At 36.9% G+C, this 20,580-nt stretch overlaps 1 protein-coding gene across 1 annotated transcript in view; it reads left to right on the forward strand.

The window, feature by feature from the left end:
* The window catches only part of TTN (titin), a 244,263-nt gene that overhangs the window by 12,352 nt on the left and 211,331 nt on the right, over positions 1 to 20,580 (forward strand). Inside the window, exons 10-40 of the mRNA XM_074593977.1 lie at positions 687 to 824; positions 1,646 to 1,783; positions 2,272 to 2,409; positions 4,104 to 4,364; positions 4,478 to 4,597; positions 5,679 to 5,951; positions 6,224 to 6,289; positions 6,773 to 7,031; positions 7,358 to 7,418; positions 7,532 to 7,744; positions 8,445 to 8,587; positions 9,250 to 9,455; positions 9,571 to 9,801; positions 10,345 to 10,589; positions 11,307 to 11,530; positions 11,632 to 11,796; positions 11,900 to 12,068; positions 12,558 to 14,248; positions 14,344 to 14,625; positions 14,896 to 15,162; positions 15,313 to 15,585; positions 15,693 to 15,956; positions 16,057 to 16,317; positions 16,863 to 17,123; positions 17,619 to 17,882; positions 17,975 to 18,235; positions 18,410 to 18,670; positions 19,122 to 19,382; positions 19,470 to 19,611; positions 19,707 to 19,872; positions 20,077 to 20,308. Coding sequence (XP_074450078.1) covers positions 687 to 824; positions 1,646 to 1,783; positions 2,272 to 2,409; positions 4,104 to 4,364; positions 4,478 to 4,597; positions 5,679 to 5,951; positions 6,224 to 6,289; positions 6,773 to 7,031; positions 7,358 to 7,418; positions 7,532 to 7,744; positions 8,445 to 8,587; positions 9,250 to 9,455; positions 9,571 to 9,801; positions 10,345 to 10,589; positions 11,307 to 11,530; positions 11,632 to 11,796; positions 11,900 to 12,068; positions 12,558 to 14,248; positions 14,344 to 14,625; positions 14,896 to 15,162; positions 15,313 to 15,585; positions 15,693 to 15,956; positions 16,057 to 16,317; positions 16,863 to 17,123; positions 17,619 to 17,882; positions 17,975 to 18,235; positions 18,410 to 18,670; positions 19,122 to 19,382; positions 19,470 to 19,611; positions 19,707 to 19,872; positions 20,077 to 20,308 — 7,936 coding nt within the window. The remainder of the gene's footprint in view (positions 1 to 686; positions 825 to 1,645; positions 1,784 to 2,271; positions 2,410 to 4,103; positions 4,365 to 4,477; positions 4,598 to 5,678; positions 5,952 to 6,223; positions 6,290 to 6,772; positions 7,032 to 7,357; positions 7,419 to 7,531; positions 7,745 to 8,444; positions 8,588 to 9,249; positions 9,456 to 9,570; positions 9,802 to 10,344; positions 10,590 to 11,306; positions 11,531 to 11,631; positions 11,797 to 11,899; positions 12,069 to 12,557; positions 14,249 to 14,343; positions 14,626 to 14,895; positions 15,163 to 15,312; positions 15,586 to 15,692; positions 15,957 to 16,056; positions 16,318 to 16,862; positions 17,124 to 17,618; positions 17,883 to 17,974; positions 18,236 to 18,409; positions 18,671 to 19,121; positions 19,383 to 19,469; positions 19,612 to 19,706; positions 19,873 to 20,076; positions 20,309 to 20,580) is intronic.

Here is a 20,580-nt window from a genome sequence, read left to right on the forward strand (position 1 = left end):
GGAAATAAGTCCTAAATTTTCCATTTTTTTTTCTGATTTTGTTTCTAAGCTTGCTATTTGTAGCCTGCTTTGTTTGTTGGCAGCACAGTGGGTCAGAAAAAAGGAGGAAAAACTCATTCTGCATTGAAATCAATTTTGAAAATAATGGCTGATTGGAATTCAGATGATTTTAGCATGTGCTTTATCAGACAAATGTGATTTAATGGAAGACCAGCTTTTATGGAGAAATGTTACATTTGCATTCTAGCCGAAAGGTGTAAGGAAGAAAGTGTAACCTATCTTTAAAGTACTGAGAAACAGAAATCCACTTGGGCAAAAAATTACATGTTTATGTGCAGATTGCATCTAAACTTCTTGGCAAAGTAAAAGTTACCTAAAGCTTGTTTTTAATATCCTACACTTTCTCAACCTGATTATGATGCAGGACAGTTTTCCTCTGATCTGATTTTTTTATTTTATTACTGCTTTCGGTAGCAAAGCAAGTATTTTTATGCTAAGTGTATATACATTTTATAAAAAGTCTGTTTATGGTGGTGTTGGTGTTGTTTCCAGACTAGATGATTTTGAATTCCAGAGTTTTGCATTTTTCCTCTCTTTGCGTCTTCTTTTCCACATGTATTGAAAATCACATACCTTATATTTTTTAACAATATACAATTTAAACTTCTTTATTTGTAAACATGTAGATAAGAAAAGAACCAGAGAAAACTCCAGTACCCAAAGTAATAATTGCCACAGACAAAGATAAAGAACAAGAAAGAATATCAAGAGCCAGAGAAGAAATATCTACCAGACATGAGCAAGTGCATATTGCTCATGAAAAGGTAAATAAATGTTACAGGTGTTTAGCTCGTTGTTATACTCTAATAAGTTTACAAAACCTCTTTCTTCATCAAATGTGCTACGTATCTTTGTTCTGCTTCTTTTTGGAGAGAAGATTACAAAATGAAAACTTTATAAAGCAAGATATTGCAGATATAGGCCCAGCGTTGAAGGTCTGGTTCTACTGACCCCGTAGCAGCTCTCTCTACAGAGGAAGAATGCAGCTGCCCTTCCTTTGAGCATTATGGCTTTTATTGCCAGGGTACTCAGAATTTCATCTGATGCTTGTCGACTTTTGCTTTTTGTCTGAAGGTAGATTTGTGAAGACCAATTGTAAAGGTTATCTCTCGTGATATATTTAGGTGTGGAGTTTGATTTAAGGAAGTTCATATTTGTGTGAGGACTGAATGCATCTGCTAGACCATATTGTGGAACCATTGTTTGTTGGAGTAAATGATGAAATATTTCCATCTACTGATGGGAGCAAATATTAAGTCAGTAATACTCATTTTTATGCAAACAGTTTCTACAAAACAAAACAATGATATATCACAATTAACTAGGAAGTGTGAAGATTCTTCTCTAATTCACACACAGATTAATGCAATATGTTAATGACTTTGAATCTACTTCATTCATATAAATGTAGCATGTACAATAGGCTATAACTTGGTCTGTACAAAGGAATTATTTCATTTCTCAGGTGGTGTTTTTCTTTTATTGATATGCATTCTGAAACCTTATCCCACTTTCCTGAAAAGCTGTGTAATTTTGACAACAGACATAACTGATTGCTATTATTTTTCTTTACCATAACAACTAGATAAGAAAGGAAGATATGAAACCTTCTGTACCTAAGGTAGTAATTACCACTGATAAACCTAAACCACCGGTCATAATATCGAAAAGTAAAGAAGGAATTGCTACCAAACAAGAACAAGTCAGCATAACCCATGAAAAGGTGAATAGCACTATTATAACCATATTTGGTCTTTTATCCTCTCTTCTTTACAAAGCTTATGTGTCCCTCAAAAAATACTAACTGTACATTTCCAGCTCATTCTTTCTAAGATTTATTCCACTTACAAATTTTTAGAACTACTGCTAATTAGACTGTATTATTCCATCTCTATCTTTCTCTCCTAACTGTTTTCATTAATAGAATGTCTGCAGCACTTTTCTCTGACTGACCTTTGGAATGGACTGACTGACTCCTGAAATGCATTTTAGCTTTTTTTTTTTTTAAAAAAATCATTACTTATATTTAAATAGGTGTCAGGGTGTAACGGTACTTATCAGTATACATATAATACAGAGCTGTGTGCAGTGCACAAGGGTCTAACCCCTTAATTCTCCTTCCTTTTTCCCATTCCAAAATGCTTTCCCATTGTTCAAATTTCTTTCAAGATCTTATGTAACTGAAACTTTTATTTCTACTATAATAATTAGATTAAAAAGGAAGCTAAGAAAACTACTGTAGTTCCGAAAATAATTGCCACTGATAAAACCAAAGCACCAGTCACAGTGTCCAGAACTAGAGAAGAAATTACAGCCAAGCAAGACCAAATTCATCTAGCTTATGATCAGGTGAATATAGCTGTTGCATATCTGTAATGCAATGTTACAATTTGTTTTATCTGCAAAATGCACCTTTTAAGAGCTACTTGGGTACAATAGAATGCCCTCAAATTAATTCCTGCTAACATACCCATTAAGTGGGATGATTGCCAAGTGACAGTCAGTGTGATAAGTTTCTAGTGAAAAAGAGATTTATGTCTCACCCTGTTACAAAATGCCACTTTTCAGACTACAGTCAGGTTTCTCTGTGAAAGCCTACACCATACCAACTTGACTTTCAAGTAATGTTTACTTGTTCAAATTTCTGACTCTAAAAAAGGTTTTTTCCACAAGACGATTCCTTGCAATTTTATGGTTGTCAGATGAAACAACCTCTCTATTAAGGTTTGAATTGTATTGTTCTTTGTACAATACAAACTTCGACATCCATTCAAGTCTGTCCAGTTTATTACTTCTGACAATCAGACACTTGTTGACACTGCTTTGTTCCAGTAGGACTCACACAGTAGAAAAGCTTTTGTATTATAATATAGCCAGGAACTCTCATATGTAGAAGAATAGCATAGTTGCCAACAGCTTTTATTTAAAGTCTACCTACTTTGTTAGAAACAGTACGATACATTCATAAAATACTTTTATAAAATATAATTAAAAGAGCATAGCATATAAAACTCACTCAGAGTAGTCAGATTGCTAAGAGATTACAGTTACTTGTTAGATGATGCAAATTTAGGACCAAATTCAAGTTGGTATAAAAAATGATTTTGAAATTGGCAATGATACTGAATAAGAGGTCCCTTTTACCAAAACACTACTTTAATAATAAAACAAAATCTCCGTAAACAATCACTTTTGGGCCTCACTCAAGTTATTTCAGTTTAAGGTGATAATGATTATAAAATCAGCGTGAAATAATTTATTACTTTTTTTTTTCCATCTACAAGGCATACATTTCATGTGCTCTGTTGCTACATCTGGATCAGTTATGACAGTAATAATAAACACTAGTAGTAATCACCCTATCACCTACTGTTGGCTGACTGGGCAGAAATTTGGATCCTGATAACATAGAAGTTGACAGTATTTATCAGTTATTAGAAAAAAAATAAAAGTCCTGATATAAATGCATTATTTCCAATTTCTCAGAAAGCCCTGTTTTCCTACTTTTGTAAAATAATTTAAAATAGATTAGCGCTGAATTAACAGATACTCCTGTGGTAAAAAAATTTATGGGTATATTCCTCAGTAAATATATTCACATCAGATGCTAGACACATTCTTTACATTTTTAGTAGCATCTAACAGTTATATGGAGCCGATGAGCATACTGACTTTGAAATTACGTGTGCATTTACGTACCTGCCTTACTCTTAGATAAGTAGCCATAAATGTAACTATAAAGTATTAAAAGTGGGCTTGCTTACAAACATTGATGAGTATAAAGCACGCAACCATAGATGTGTTCTGAATATGCATAGACAGAGCTTAGAAAAAAATATGTCTATCTTTGAATGTACTGACTCTGAAGTATACTTATGGATGAACACATTTGATATTTATGTTATTACTTTTGCATACCTATGCACTCTTCCTTTATCTGGAATATACTTTACTGAGCATTATACTTACAAGTATTTGCCAGATATGCGAGTCTTTAATATAATGATGAATATTTGTATTAATTCTGCCAATGCTCTCTGTAGACTCAAGTTGGAAAAAGGGCTGAAGCTGTAGCTACGGTTGTTGCAGCAGTTGATCAGGCACGTGTTCGATCACCTTGGGAACAAGAACAAGCAGATGAAGCTTATGTAAAGCAGAAAACTTTGGAATATGGCTATAAAGAGCACGTTGCAGAGGCCCCAGCAGAACGTCATGTTGTCACTAAAGAGGTTAAAACTGTCTACGTTCCTCCTGAGAAACATATCTCAGCTGCTGAAAAGAAGCAAGTTCATATATCAACAGAGGTTAGACTCAGTTTACGTTGCATTCTTTTCCAAAAAGTATGTCCCAGTGAAATCTGTTTCAGTTTGCAGAACAGCATCACATTCTCAACAACGTTTTTCAATGCTTTGTGTAGATAAAAAGAGCAACAGAAATTGAGAAAACAATTCATGTCGAACACCCGCGACCCCGCACGCCAAGTCCTCACTTCACAGTCTCCAAAATTGCGGTTCCTAAACCAGATCATACATATGAGGTAAGAAGTGAAAACTCCAAGAACGGCATGCTCATTGATAATAACCAGTTGGTCACGCATTCCATTTGACCTTTCCTCCCACTCTAGTGTGGTGCTTTCCCAAGAAGAAGAAGAATTTTATGCTCTCTACAGTTGTTTTTGTTGGTCTGTTTGACTAGTGAAGAGCAGTGCTGTAAACAGACACATGAACTGCTAAAATGTCATTTGTAATTATTAGCTATTTAAACAAGGTTTCACGTCTCTAAGGATGCAGCTTCAATACTTCAGGTCGTACAGTGAAATCGTAAACATTTGTCATGCAACTTATGTTTTTTAAAGAGCAGAAGTATTCCACTTCAGTCCTATCATGTGCATCATCAGTTCACTAGCACATTGAAAACAGTGCTTCTGTCTTTCTTGCAGACTACTACATACTAAGCTAGTTTCTGAAACAGAAAAATTCCAGACTGCAAAATGTGACACCATCCATTTTTAATGTTATTTTTTCCATTTTTCTGTTTGACTCCTTCATATAATATTAAAAGTTCCCATTTAATTAATTTTCTCATTCAAGCATACTTTGCCTCCCCAGCTGGACTTGAAAAAAGATCTATTTTTTTCCCTCAAACATAATTAAACACTATAAAAATGAAGTAAAATATTTTTGTCTTTAGAGATTTTCCAAAGTTATTACACCTACAATAACATTTTGAAATATCTTCAGTTATTTTAATCACTGACAATTATGTAATTAGGAGTTTTGTTTGTTGTAGTATCAGACTGATTAAAAGGAAAGCTAAGGCCTCAAGTGAATAAATTTAGAGGATATTTCTCATGTTGCACTTAAGAGCTTCTTGACCATTTAAAGATCAAATTCTAAAGTAAAAAAAAGAGAAAATATGCGAATGCTAGGCACATCAACAATAATATAAGGATATCTCCGGTATTCTACTACTGCAATCTAAAACTAGAAGTCATTGTTGATATGTAGCTTTTGCAGTGTCCACAAATAAGTAACTAAGGAAGCAACAGGTGCATATGCAAGCTGCTCAAGAAATACACTGGCGCCTTTGAAAACAACTCTTTCTCTTCTGTTCCCTAGGTTTCAATAGCTGGATCTGCCATGGCTACTCTGGAAAAAGAGTTATCAGCTACTTCTGCTGTGCAAAAGATCACCAAGTCGGTGAAACCACCCCAGCTAAAGCCACATGAAGTCAGGATAAAAGCAGAGCCCGTTCCCTCTCCCTTTGGAGAGGCTGCTGAGACCTATAAGAGTCGCTATGATGTTGAGACTAAAAAAGAGATGGGTGTAAGCTTTAAAGGTGAAGCAGTGCGTGAAGAACACTTGGTGTTGCGGAAAGAAGGTGAAGCAAAGGTATGTTATTACGCAAATTTCCATCACTTAGACTGACTTTCATCTTAAAAAAAAGCTTCACTTGTTTGTTGTTTCGTTATTGTGATTTTCCACTTTTACAGCATTCCGCTGACTTTTATCTTTGTTATTTTACACAAATCCTTCTAAGGACCTAATATTTTCCTATGGCAAGCAAAGAGTTCTCTTTACCTAATTTCTTTTCATATCTAAATTCTGCTGCTTGTGTCCTTGGCTTTGTTAGCTGTCTATTAAATGTGCTTTGAACAACCTAGGTGACAGAAACTGCCAGAGTTCCCGTGCCTGCGGAAATCCCTGCTACTCCACCCACCTTAGTCTCAGTAAGTAATTTGAATGTAGACTGGGGGAGTGACACTATGTTTTCACCCATTTGGCATTCTAACTTTTGTCTCTGAAAACCTGACCATGAAAATTTGGCTTTATTGAATCTTTTAAACTCTGTATTAGACTTAGCCACACAATTTATCTCTGATACAAACTATTCTGGATGACTGTTATGGGGGTGATTCTTCACACTTATACCACATAGTAGATTGACCTTTGCTGCAGTGAAACAATTTCTCACCATAATCTGTATAAACATCAACCTAAGTTTTAATTTTCTTGTTAATAACAGTAATGTTCAGTTATCTCAAATACAGCTTCAAATAACTCCCTTTGGAAAATACCTCTTTTTTCCTGGATACAATGCTGAACACAACACTGTTTTGAAGCAGACATTAAAGTTTCCATTTAAATAGGCTTTAGTTATTTCAATGTCTGAAAATATATACTAACTGTGATACTTATTTTTTGTCATACAGGGCCTCAAAAATAAGACTGTGACTGAAGGTGAGTCTGTCACTCTGGAGTGCCATATCTCTGGTCATCCTCAGCCTACTGTGACATGGTACAGGGAAGACTACAAGATTGAGAGCTCAATGGACTTCCAGATCACTTTCAAAGCAGGGCTTGCTCGCCTTGTGATCCGCGAAGCCTTTGCAGAAGACAGTGGAAGATTTACCTGCACTGCTACCAATAAGGCTGGTAGTGTCAGCACATCTTGCCACTTACACGTGAAAGGTAAGTATATTTATCACTGTAGGAAGATTATAATTTTGTTAGCTGCATCATATTACTTGTAATGTAACTTAGGTGTTTTGTCAGCTCCCAAGTAGAACATATGCCTTGAGTTGTATTCCAGGGCTGTTAGGTAACATGGTTGGAAGAATATGAGGAAAAGGCCAATTACAGGCTGATGGAGACTCTTAACTTGCTTCCTAAGTGGAAGTATCTGGCCCTCTGAGCCAACCAACTACTTAACCTTCTCTCTCTTTGTGTCAACAAAACTTGCGGCTTAAGTGCTATTAAAGTATTTTAAAATCCACTGTATCATATTTGCCTTGCAGTTTCAGAAGAAATTGAGACTCGAGAAACCATTTCTGAGAAGGCTGTTACAGAAGAAAAACGGTAAAGTTACTTTCCTAAACAGACTGCTCCTATTGTGGTCATTAGTCTCTTGCACTCTGTTTATGAGAGGTTCAGATATCAGCTCGCTTACCTGTGTTGGAATCTTATTTCAGCTATGTGGAGACAAGGGACATTGTAATGGAAGATGTCTCTGCTGCAGCAGAGGAAGTATCGGGAGAACCCATACCTCCTTTCTTCATAAGAAAACCCATGGTACATAAATTAATTGAAGGTGGGAGCATTGTTTTTGAATGCCAAGTAGGGGGCAACCCAAAGCCACATGTCTACTGGAAAAAAGGTGGAGTTCCTTTAACGACTGGCTACAGGTACTTTGAATACAATGCACAAAAACGGTTTAAACATATTTTTTAAGAATATTTAATTGACGGTACCATAATTTTGTTTCCCTTGCTGATGCTTATCCAAATAACATCACTGAAATTTTATTTTTGAAATGGAAAAATCATAGGATCATGTCTTAATGTGAGACTTCAGAAGGCTATTTTAAATTACAAATATTCAAAAGACTATAAAATGAGAAATGCTAAATATACTTAAAAAATCAGGAGGAAGTTTTGCATTTGTTTTATTCTGTCTATGCAATGTTTGCATTCTATCTATGCAAATTGTTGTCTATAGAAAGCAACACACTTTCTAAAAAAATACATTTGTAGCATTCTTGAAATATATCCTGCTATAATGACTCATTAGGACAAACTGCACACAGTATATGCCATTTTACTGTTTCTGATAACTAGATCTCTGATATTTCAGTACTGCAGTTTGCATCCCATTTATTTTAGTGACAACAGAAAGAAAGTAAACCTGTAGTCTAGTTTCAGCATGGTTATTTTTCCTATGCTGTTCTGCAGATTTATTGAGAATTGCCTGAAAAAATTTCTCTTTTTTTTGTCTTGTACAATTTAGGAATGATTCTGATCAATTGCGTAACTAAAAGCAAATACACTAGGAAGTCTGTTCTATAATCAGAATTATAGAGAACTTGTACTTTTATGTTTTCTATAGATACAAAGTGAGTTACAAAAGAGAAACCGGGGAATGCAAACTTGAAATTTCCATGACTTTTGCCGACGATGCCGGAGAATATACTATTGTTGTTCGTAATAAACATGGAGAAGCTTCTGCAACGGTCTCCTTACTAGAAGAAGGTACACTGTAGATTAAAGAAATGGGAAAAATATTTCTTAAAATTAACTTTAAAATGGGAAAAAGATTTTACAGTGTACTGCGAACTCTTTGCAGCTTATTTTGGTCAATTCAAGAAATATAAAAGGAGACCTGGTGGCTCCATTCCTGCAAGACAGAGTATTTGACATCAGGTTCTTGAAGGACTTGTATTCTTTGCTAGAATGTATAGCTACAGAATCCCTCTTCTGTTGATGTCCATAACAATCTATATAACATAAGACACTCAGAGAGTGATGTGGGGAAAGGAGGGTAACCAAGTAATAGGTTGTTCTATTACAGGGAAAGAAGCGAACTTTTTTTTTTTTAATTGTCAGTGTAAAAATGCGTGAAAGTTTGCGGGAGACAGAGCCACAGTGAAGAAACTGTGAAATAGTCCCTACAAGTGCTTTCACTTTGAGAACTAGAACACCAAAAAAGCACAGTAAAACTTTTACCTGTTTATAAAGCTCATCTGAGGGCATTAGTCTTTGCATTTTATTGCTGTTTGTATTTTATTGGCTAAACAGGCAGAAACTCTACTTGAATCACCAAAACCAGTAAAATAAGTTTGTATTTGTTTTCTCTATTCAGTCCAGTGAAAACCACAAAAACTTATCAAAATGAATATGTTCTTAATTCTCAGCTGATTATGAAGCCTACATAAAATCTCAACAAGAAATGATGTACCAAACCCAGGTGACTGCATATGTACAGGAACCTAAAGTGGCTGAGGTAGCCCCTGCTATTTCATATGGTGACTTTGAAAAAGAATATGAAAAAGAACAAGCCCTAATTAGGAAGAAAATGGCAAAAGATACAGTGATGGTCAGAACTTTTGTAGAAGATGAGGTATGTCTACCACTTGATACCTGTATTGTGTATTGACATTTTACCAGTAGAAATCACTTCTTTACAAGGTCATTATCTGACACACAGAACTTAATGGTCTTGCTTTTCTATATAGGAATTCCATATTTCTTCTTTCGAAGAAAGACTTATCAAGGAAATTGAACTCAGAATTATTAAGACCACCTTAGATGAACTTCTCGAAGAAGACGGAGAGGAGATGATGGTTGATATTTCTGAATCTGAAGCTGTAGAAGCAGGATTCGAATTAAGATTAAAGAATTACAGAACCTTTGAAGGGACAGGAGTTACTTTCCATTGCAAGACGACTGGATATCCATTGCCAAAGGTACCCCAAACCTGTCTATTTAATCTATTTAAAAACCATCTGATGCTCTACTTGAAACATCTCGTTGTGAGACATTCTACATTCTGCATAGAAAGCAGCAAATCTGAAAGGAAATCCATTTTTTTGTTTTGATATCAAGCTAAATTTTCCTTTTGCCCCTTAATAGAATAGTGTTAAGTTGGCTAGCCAGTTTGGAGGTAGGTTAGATTTACCAGTTAAGTTGGTCTTGCTTCTGAGTATCTCCGAGTTAGCCCACCCAAGTGGGCAACACAGTATCAAGTCCGGCCCTAGGTCACTTTGTTCTTTGTCAAAATGGGCTTTATATCTGTTTCTAGCTCCAAAACTTGTGTTTCAGGTTACTGTGAAAGCATGTTACTTTAGTCTTGTTTCAAGTAAAAATGTTAATGTGAACAAATATACATGGGCTGTGATGACACATCAGCTGAAAAATAAGAAGTTGTAATATGTTGTATGCGTGGGTCACTACTGGATCCTTGTCTTTAGGAGAGCTCACATAACATTCCACTGTTTCTTTCCATGCAGATCGCATGGTACAAAGACGGTAAGCGCATAAGGCATGGAGAGCGCTACCGCATGGAAGTTCTGCAAGACGGCAGTGCCAGCCTGCGTTTGCCTGTTGTTTTACCTGAAGATGAAGGAATTTATACTGTCTTTGCCAGTAACATGAAAGGAAATGCCATTTGCTCAGCAAAACTCTACGTTGAGCCAGTTGCACCCACAGCAGCTCCAGGTTATATGCCAGGACCGGAAGTTATGAGAAGATATAGGTAGGTACACATTAACATAAAAATTTTATGAGACTTCAGTCTGCTGTGATAGACAATACAAAAACTCATTACACAGCAGCTAAACAGCTTAAGTTATTGGAGTCTGCATACCTCTAAAGAAGTTCTAAATGCTGGGTTTTGTGGCTTAAATTGATTTATGTGCCAACTCTGTCTGATTTGCCTTCTTAATGAGTAATGCAGTTCCCACAGTATCATCATTCACATGCATATCCAGCCACAGTATCAGATTTACAACCTCAGAAAATGTATTTATTTCTTAAAGTAGTCATGTTTTGGGAGAATATTCTTTTGCGCTTGGAGTTTTAGTACTGTGTGCAGCTCTTACTTCCCACTCTTGAAATAGCTGTATTTCTATGACAGAAAGAAATCCAATGTTGCCACGTACTGTGTTATGTCTCCATACATACACATGCACAAATGTGTACAGGATTACATCCATATCTGTACAGTATCCAAATCCCCAAAATTTCCCTGGCTGTGGTGTATCCTAATACTATACAGCTACACAAATTGCTGTCAAAGACCTAAAGAAAATTGACTACAAGTAAAAATTAATTTCCTCACAATTTCTCACATAGATAAATTGGTTAACCTGTTTAAGATATATTATGCTAAAGGCAAAAGTTGCACTCCATTTACCATGTCAGCCCACTGCTATATGATGTTGTCATACACACCTCATTTTTTTCCTTGCAGGTCTATTTCTCCACGCTCTCCAAGCCGGTCTCCTGCCCGCAGTTCTCCTTCTCGTTCTCCTGCCCGCAGATTAGAAGAAACAGATGAAGGACAACTAGAGAGACTATATAAGCCGGTTTTTGTGCTGAAACCCACGTCATTTAAATGTTCACAGGGGCAGACAGCAAGATTTGACTTAAAAGTTGTTGGCAGACCTATGCCAGAGACATACTGGTTCCATAATGGTACATCAACAAACGATCTTAAAAAACAGTCTTATATGCATTTTACATTTTGTTGAGACACTGCTTTGAGTGCAACTTTTTTTTTCCATGTGTATCTGCAGGTCAACAAGTGGTTAATGACTACACCCATAAAATAGTGATTAAAGAAGATGGCACCCAGTCATTGATCATTGTTCCTGCTATGCCTGATGACTCCGGAGAATGGGCTGTAATTGCTCAGAATAGAGCAGGCAAAGCTTCAGTCTCAATGACGCTGACTGTGGAAGGTATCCACTGTGCATGCTGTTTTTAGGAGGCTGAGGAGTGTTTCTTATTAAAAAACATGGTTACGTCATTTCCTTTCGTGATAACTTACCCTTGTTTTTTCAGCTAAGGAAGACCTAGTCAGACCACACTTCGTGGAAAGGCTGAAGAATGTTAGCGTAAAGGAGGGCTCTAGATTGCAGATGACAGTGAAAGCTACTGGCAACCCAAATCCTGACATTGTATGGCTGAAGAACAGTGACATCATAGTACCTCATAAATACCCTAAAATAAAGTAAGCATTTTTATTTTGTTTAAATAGGAAAGTTAATAATCACCATCCTATAGTGTGCTGAATATCCTTGCTTCCATAGAAGGGATTCACTAAGGGCTTAGCCCAATGACTACTGAGGCTACTAACAGCTTTTGCATTGCAGTAAGTCTGAGAGATAGAAAATGCCTTGTAGGACTCCATTTTTTCCAGCTTGTATATTTTGCATTCTGCAAAGCCAATGCTTTTACAACAGAGATTTAGGGAACCTTTATCTGTCTCTAATTTTTAAGTCCTCTGAAGGCCAAACTGCCACTGAATTCAAGACTGGTTTTTATTATCCTGTCTGTTTGATTCTTAGGCACTGCACTCATAAACATGAATAAATAAAAACAAAACGTCTAGTTCCTCCAGAGATTTGCCTTTGGAGGCTTTGGCCTAATTTTGGACAAGGGCAAAAATGAATAACAAAGATGTGCAAAAAAGTTAAAATGAGTGGTTTTAATATTTCAGGATTGAGGGAACCAAGGGGGCAGCTGCCCTTAAAATTGAATCTACTGCCAGGCAAGATGCTGCATGGTATACTGCTACTGCTATCAATAAAGCTGGGCGTGACACTACTCGGTGCAAAGTAAATGTTGAAGTTGAACATGCAGAACCTGAACCAGAAAGGAGATTAATCATTCCGAAAGGAACTTATAAAGCCAAGGAGATTGCAGCACCAGAGTTAGAGCCTCTCCATTTGCGTTATGGTCAAGAGCAATGGGAGGAAGGAGACCTCTATGACAAAGAAAAGCAGCAGAAACCATTTTTTAAGAAGAAGCTCACATCTTTAAGGCTCAAGCAATTTGGACCAGCGCACTTTGAGTGCAGGCTTACACCAATTGGTGACCCAACCATGGTGGTGGAGTGGTTGCATGATGGCAAACCCTTGGAAGCAGCTAACAGACTCCGCATGATCAATGAGTTTGGGTACTGTAGCCTGGACTATGGGGTAGCCTATTCCAGAGATAGTGGAGTGATCACTTGCAGGGCAACTAACAAATATGGTACAGACCATACATCTGCTACTCTGATCGTGAAGGATGAGAAAAGCCTTGTGGAAGAATCCCAGTTGCCAGAAGGCAGAAGGGGACTGCAGCGAATTGAAGAGTTAGAAAGAATGGCCCATGAGGGCGCTCTTCCTGCAGTTGCACTGGACCAAAAGGAAAAACAAAAACCAGAAATTGTTTTGGTTCCTGAACCTTCAAGAGTCCTGGAAGGTGAAACAGCGCGATTCCGCTGCCGCGTGACTGGCTATCCTTTGCCCAAGGTCAACTGGTACCTCAATGGGCAGCTCATCCGTAAGAGCAAAAGGTTTAGACTCCGTTATGACGGAATCTACTACCTGGATATTGTGGACTGCAAATCATATGACACAGGAGAGGTGAAAGTCACTGCAGAGAATCCAGAAGGCTTTATTGAACATAAGGTGAAACTTGAGATCCAGCAGAGGGAAGACTTCAGATCTGTTCTTCGTCGTGCTCCTGAACCCAAACACGAGCCTGTAGTGACAGAGCCTGGAAAACTTCTCTTTGAGGTACAGAAGGTAGACAAACCTGCAGAGGCAACAACCAAAGAAGTGGTGAAACTGAAAAGGGCTGAAAGAATCACTCACGAGAAGCTTTCAGAGGAATCTGAAGAGCTGCGTAGTAAATTCAAGCGTAGGACAGAAGAGGGCTATTATGAAGCCATCACTGCTGTGGAACTTAAGTCTCGCAAAAAAGATGAATCGTATGAAGAAATGCTAAAAAAGACAAAAGAAGAACTTCTTCACTGGACCAAAGAGATCCCAGAGGAAGAGAAGAAAGCACTTCCTCCTGAAGGCAAAATCACCATTCCAACATTCAAACCAGAGAAGGTTGAACTTAGTCCAAGCATGGAGGCTCCCAAGATATTTGAACGAATTCAAAGCCAGACGGTAGACCAGGGGACAGATGCACACTTCCGTGTGAGAGTGGTGGGAAAACCAGACCCTGAGTGCCAGTGGTTCAAAAACGGTGTCCAGATTGAAAGGACTGATCGTGTGTATTGGTACTGGCCTGAAGATAACGTTTGCGAATTAGTCATCAGAGATGTGACTTCTGATGATTCTGCCAGCATCATGGTGAAAGCAGTCAATATAGCTGGTGAAACTTCTAGCCATGCTTTCCTGTTAGTACAAGGTAATTTAAATTCTTACTTTTATGCTACTGCTTATCATAGTGTGTTAAGTCTATATGGCCGGCGCATTGTTGATTCATTGCATATTGTTTTGCAGCCAAGCAGTTAATCAGCTTCACCCAGAAGTTACAAGATGTTGTTGCCAAAGAGAGAGACTCTATGGCAACATTTGAATGTGAGACATCAGAACCCTTTGTCAAAGTGAAATGGTTTAAGGATGGGATTGAGATTCATTCTGGAGACAAATACAGGATGCACTCGGACAGAAAGGCTCATTTTCTTTCTGTACTAGCAATTGAAATGTCCGATGCTGATGACTACAGCTGTGCACTGATAGAAGACGAATCCATAAAAACTACTGCAAAGCTTAATGTGGAAGGTAAGAAGCACATAGCTCAGTACTATGCAGTACTGTTAAAGTGAAATCAGCTTCAGGAAGAAATAAAACAATTTAAACTGATGTCTAATCCACTAAGAAAAGTTTAAACTGCTTTCATATTCTCAGAATCCAGCATGAAAGTTTGGAGATATATTTATGTAAAATGGTTACACCATATATATATTAATTTCCTTAGGCTCATTTAATAAATGTTTTCATCAGGGGTATCTAATCAAGCTTATCCATGAATGTAATTATTTTTGGCTGTAGGAGTTGTGGTTGAGTTTATTAAAGAACTTGAAGATGTTGAAGTACCAGAATCCTTCTCAGGTGAACTTGAATGTGAGGTTTCCCCAGAAGACGTGGAGGGGAAATGGTATCACAGAGATGTCGAACTCACTTCTAACCATAAATACGTGATTGCATCCCGTCGTGGTCGCCAAATCCTCACTATTAAAGACGTTAATAAAGATGATCAAGGAGAATATAGCTTTGTTGTTAGTGGAAAAAGGACTCGCTGCAAACTGAAGATGAAGCGTAAGCCTTTCTAATAATATTGTCGATATATCATAGATTTTCTATATTATAGTATACGTGATAGCTATTTCCCTATATCCCATGCTGCCTGAATATTCAATATTCTGATTATCTGTTTTGAGGATTAATTAACTTCATTTCATTTCACAGCTCGTCCCATGGCTATTCTTCAAGGACTTACCGATCAAAAAGTCTGTGAGGGAGATATTGTACAACTTGAAGTTAAAGTCTCCCTAGAAAATGTGGAAGGTGTCTGGATGAAAGATGGTCATGAAATTCAATCAAGTGATCGTATTCACATTGTGCTGGATAAACAGTCACACATGTTGCTGATAGAAGATGCAACAAAGGAAGATATGGGAAATTACTCTTTTAGTGTTCCTGGTCTTGAACTGTCAACCACTGGGCGGATCACAGTGTACAGTAAGTCATTATCATGATTGTGAAGGCGTGTTTGATTTTTGGGTCCTGAAGGATTACTTCTTAAAGGCATAGTTTTTTTAATTATGAATATTTTTGTAACTTGACAGGTGTGGAAATAGTGGTGCCTCTAAAAGATGTTCACGTAGTTGAAGGAACAAAAGCTATCCTTGAATGCAAAGTTTCAGCGCCTGATGTGTCTTCCTCCAAATGGTACCTAAATGATCATCAGATAAAGCCTGATGAACGTGTACAAGCTGTGTGTAAAGGCAATAAACAGAGGCTAGTGCTTACCAGAACCCATGCATCAGATGAAGGACGGTATAAGCTAATGGTTGGCAAAGTTGAAACAAGTTGCAGTGTCACAGTTGAAAGTAGGTTTCCTTTAAGATGCGCAGTTCTTTGTGAAATTATTACTTTAAATACAAGGTTGTGGAAGTAACTAACGAATTTCTAATGTATTTTTTTTTATAGAAATTCGGATTATTAGAGGTCTTCATGACATCACCTGCACTGAAACACAGAATGTATCCTTTGAGGTCGAGCTCTCCCATTCAGGGATTGATGTAATTTGGCATTTCAAAGGCCAAGAGATCAAGGCTGGTCCTAAATATAAAATTGAAGCACATGGCAAAATATATAAATTGACAGTGGTGAAGATGATGAAAGATGATGAAGGAGAATATGTATTTTATGCTGGAGAGAAGAAAACATCTGGAAAGCTTATAGTAGCAGGTTAGTAGGGCTAATGGCTAAGATTTTTGTTTCACTGTGATTTATAAAACAATGATCAACATACTATATTTTGTAATTGTAGCAATTGTGCTGTTTCTGCACTTTTTTGTCTTTAATTTATCTTTTTTTCTGTGTTCTCCTTGCTCTTCCGCTTATCTTTTGTGATTGGTATAATTTTATTTTAACAAAGCTTTTACATAATTGCTTATATGTTTTCCTGAATCAGAGCCATAGTATGTAATTCGGTAGTACACTTTGGATGTAATTAATGTGAAAAATAAGGTTTTTGTCTTGAATGTTCAATGCAGCTGTGCTGATAATAAAAAATAATAAATGAGAAAAACTAGGATAGAAGTAAGAAGTATCTCTTTGTGATGTTGAGGTCACATTCTATTCTTGATTTTTCACGGAACTCAGAATGTCTATGGGCATGCTGCAAACTAGGGCAAAGAATTCCAGCACCAACTTTTCACGTGGTTGCATTTCTGTATGGGGAAAAGCTGAACGGCAACACAACAAACACATGTGCTTTTCCTTCCCAACAGGTGGTGCCATTTCAAAGCCTCTCACTGACCTGACTGTGGCTGAGTCCCAGGCAGCTGTTTTTGAATGTGAGGTGGCAAATCCTGAATCAGATGGCCAGTGGCTAAAAAATGGTAGACCATTACCTATGACAGATCAGTACCGTGCTGAATCTGATGGTGTAAAGAGAAGGCTCAATATCCCTGTCACGAAACTGGATGATATGGCTGAATATAGCTATGAAATAGCAAGCTCAAAGACATCTGCCAAACTGAAGGTTGAAGGTCAGTATTTTTTACAACCAACTGGTGTCTTTAAGACTCAGCCCAGAGTCACTCACTATGTCTTAGATCAGGCCTTAAGATACAAGCATATTTTGCTTCATTTTTTGAAAATATTTTTATACTATGATGTGTTTTCTGAGATAGCAAACTGACTGTATTTTTGGAGTCTCCGTATTTGGAATTTAGCTTGGTATTTTAATAAAAACACATTTTATTCAAGGTACTGGCTAGCAAGTAGAAACTCACTCTTTGCTACGTGTGCAGTAAACATATAAAAAAATCTGTTTCTCATGGATGTTACAAGTAAATATTCCTTTTTGTGTTCCAACCACACCACCTTGCTGGAAACTGTATAAATCAATATATACATACTAGATTTTAAAATGAAGACCCACGATTCAGGTTTATTAAGAATATTATATTTTCTACAATTTTTAGTTTTGGTCTGTTTTGTCAAGTTTTGTTTTTTCCTTTTTTTTTTTTTTTTCCCCCTAGCTGTTAAGATAAAGAAGACACTAAAGAACTTAACTGTGACGGAAACACAGGAGGCAGTTTTCAGTGTAGAACTTACCCACCCTGATGTGAAAGGAGCTCTGTGGATTAAAAATGGTGTTGAACTTGAATCAAATGATAAATACGAAATTTCAGTGAAAGGAACTGTTCACACACTGAAAATCAAACACTGTGTTGTCACTGATGAGTCTGTTTATAGCTTTAAGCTTGGAAAGATAGGAGCAAATGCCAGACTTCATGTGGAAAGTAAGTCAATCTGGTTTCAATATTTGCTTTAACATGTGGTTTGAAATTCAAATGAAACACACTGCTGAATCTTGCTAACTTTTTTCCTCAAGCTGTCAAGATCATCAAAAAGCCAAAGGATGTGACTGCTTTGGAAAATGCTGTTGTCTCGTTTGAACTGAGTGTATCCCATGACAGTGTACCAGTCCGATGGTTCCACAAAAATATTGAGCTTAAACAAAGTGATAAATGCAAGATGATCTCTCAAAGGAAAGTTCACAAGCTTATGCTGCATAACATATCTCCTGCTGATGCTGGGGAATACACAGCTCTTGTTGGGCAAATCGAGTGTAAAGCAAAGCTGTTTGTGGAAAGTAAGTATTGTTAAGTTTGTAAGAAAGTAATTATATGAATTGCTACACCAACTCATATCAAACAACTTGACCTGATGCTTCGTACGCGGTTACCCTTATTTTTTTGCAGTCTTCCATACATACTGACTTTTAAAAAATCCTTTCTTTTCTTTTATCTTTTTTTTTCCCTCTTAGCCATACACATCACAAAGACCATGAAAAATATTGAGATCCCTGAGACCAAAACTGCCTCTTTTCAATGTGAAGTTTCTCATTTCAATGTGCCTGCCGTCTGGTTGAAAAATGGTGTGGAGATTGAAATGAGTGAAAAGTTCAAAATAGTAGTCCAGGGGAAACTCCATCAGCTCAATATCATGAACACAAGCAGTGAAGATTCTGCAGAATACACATTTGTCTGTGGAAATGACAGAGTCAGTGCAACTCTGACTGTAAAACGTATGTAAAAATGAATTTAACCAGAATATTTTACAGTTACCAATAATAGAGTTTGTGTTAATACATGCACTTGGTGCAATTCAGACAAAACCAGCACTGTTGTAGACGTATTTTCAAATAACCTTAAACAGCCTCAATTACATTTTTAAAAGAGATCTACAAGCTGTGAACTTGAAAGTCAGATCCTGGCTTGTTCTGTTTAGGCCAACATGCCTAAATGCCAAGTCATCATAGGAGACAGAATTAGAATTTGAATTCCTATGTCATTCAGAAGTTTTTGGAAATTTAGTTGTACTATTGATTCTGGACACAGAGCTTTCCTTTTAATATTACCAAAAATCAGGATCTGTCTTAAAGAATTTGAAATGTGTCTGATCCAGTTAACATTCGTTTAAAATAAAGCAAACCAGAACAAAAAAAAATGAAACCATGTCCATTTCTTTTCTTTTAGCCATCCTAATTACTTCCATGCTAAAAGACATCAATGCTGAAGAGAAAGATACAATAACATTTGAAGTTACTGTTAACTATGAAGGTATCTCGTATAAATGGCTAAAGAATGGGGTAGAAATAAAATCAACTGATAAATGCCAGATACGAACAAAGAAGCTCACACACTCCCTCTCCATAAGGAATGTGCATTTTGGTGATGCTGCAGAATACACCTTTGTTGCTGGAAAAGCAGCTTCATCAGCCACTTTATATGTGGAAGGTATTTGCCCTCTTGATTTGTATATTTAGTGATGTCTAGTGCCTTAAATAGTATCATGGCACTCATTCTATTTTTTTTCTGCCCTAGCTCGTCACATTGAATTTAGAAAGCATATTAAAGATATCAAGGTTGTGGAGAAGAGGAGGGCTATTTTTGAATGTGAAATTTCAGAACCTGACATTCAGGTCCAGTGGATGAAGGATGGACAAGAACTCCAGATTGGTGACAGGTAAATGATTGCTTCTACACTGTATTGACTTTTGTTACGTATTTTCCACCAGAAAAGAACTTGTTCATTTTCTTTTCTGATGAAATCATCCTTAGGATGAAAATTCAGAGAGAGAAATATGTCCATCGTCTCATCATTCCTTCCACAAGAATGTCTGATGCTGGTCAGTACACTGTAGTGGCAGGTGGAAACACATCCAGTGCCAATTTGATAGTGGAAGGTCGTGACATTCGTATCAGAAGCATCCATAAAGATATCCAGGTATGGCCTATACAGAAGAATAAATATTTCACAACTTTGTCACTCAAAGAATAATGCAAAGGCAGAACATCAATATGTAACCAAACAGAGTCCTAATATAAAAATCTGCAATCGTAAGGTCAGGGCCTTCTTCTAGGAAACTGGAATGTGGGATCATCTGTGAAAACAAATGCTATTTCTAATATTTATTCTGCTTGTTCAAAGGTCATTGAGAGACAAAGAGCTGAAATTGAATTTGAAGTCAATGAAGATGACATTGAACCACAGTGGTACAAGGATGGTATTGAGATCAACTTCCAATATGAGGAAAGATACAGTTATGTGGTGGAAAGGAGAGTTCATCGAATGAGCATCTTTGAAACCACTTACTCTGATGCTGGAGAATATACTTTTGTTGCAGGACGGAATAGGAGTTCTGTTGTTCTTTATGTGAATGGTATGTGTCCCTGCAAACAATGCTTTTACTGCGTTTATTACCCTGTTTTTTTCTGATTACTATGTAGCTTTTCTGGAATTTTAACTCTGAAAGTAAAAAAAAAAAAAATATCCAAAGAGAATCTTATGTTTGGAACACTACCAAAACGCTCATGTACAAGGATGTTTCTTGCTCTACTGAAATAGTTGTCTCACTGATGAAAATGCTATAGCAGTTCTTTTCCCCAGTGTATTTATTTAGACCAGGAAATTCTCAAGTCCAAATAAAACTAA

Source organism: Larus michahellis, chromosome 7 (genome assembly GCF_964199755.1).
Source record: "Larus michahellis chromosome 7, bLarMic1.1, whole genome shotgun sequence".
Lineage (NCBI taxonomy): Eukaryota > Metazoa > Chordata > Aves > Charadriiformes > Laridae > Larus > Larus michahellis.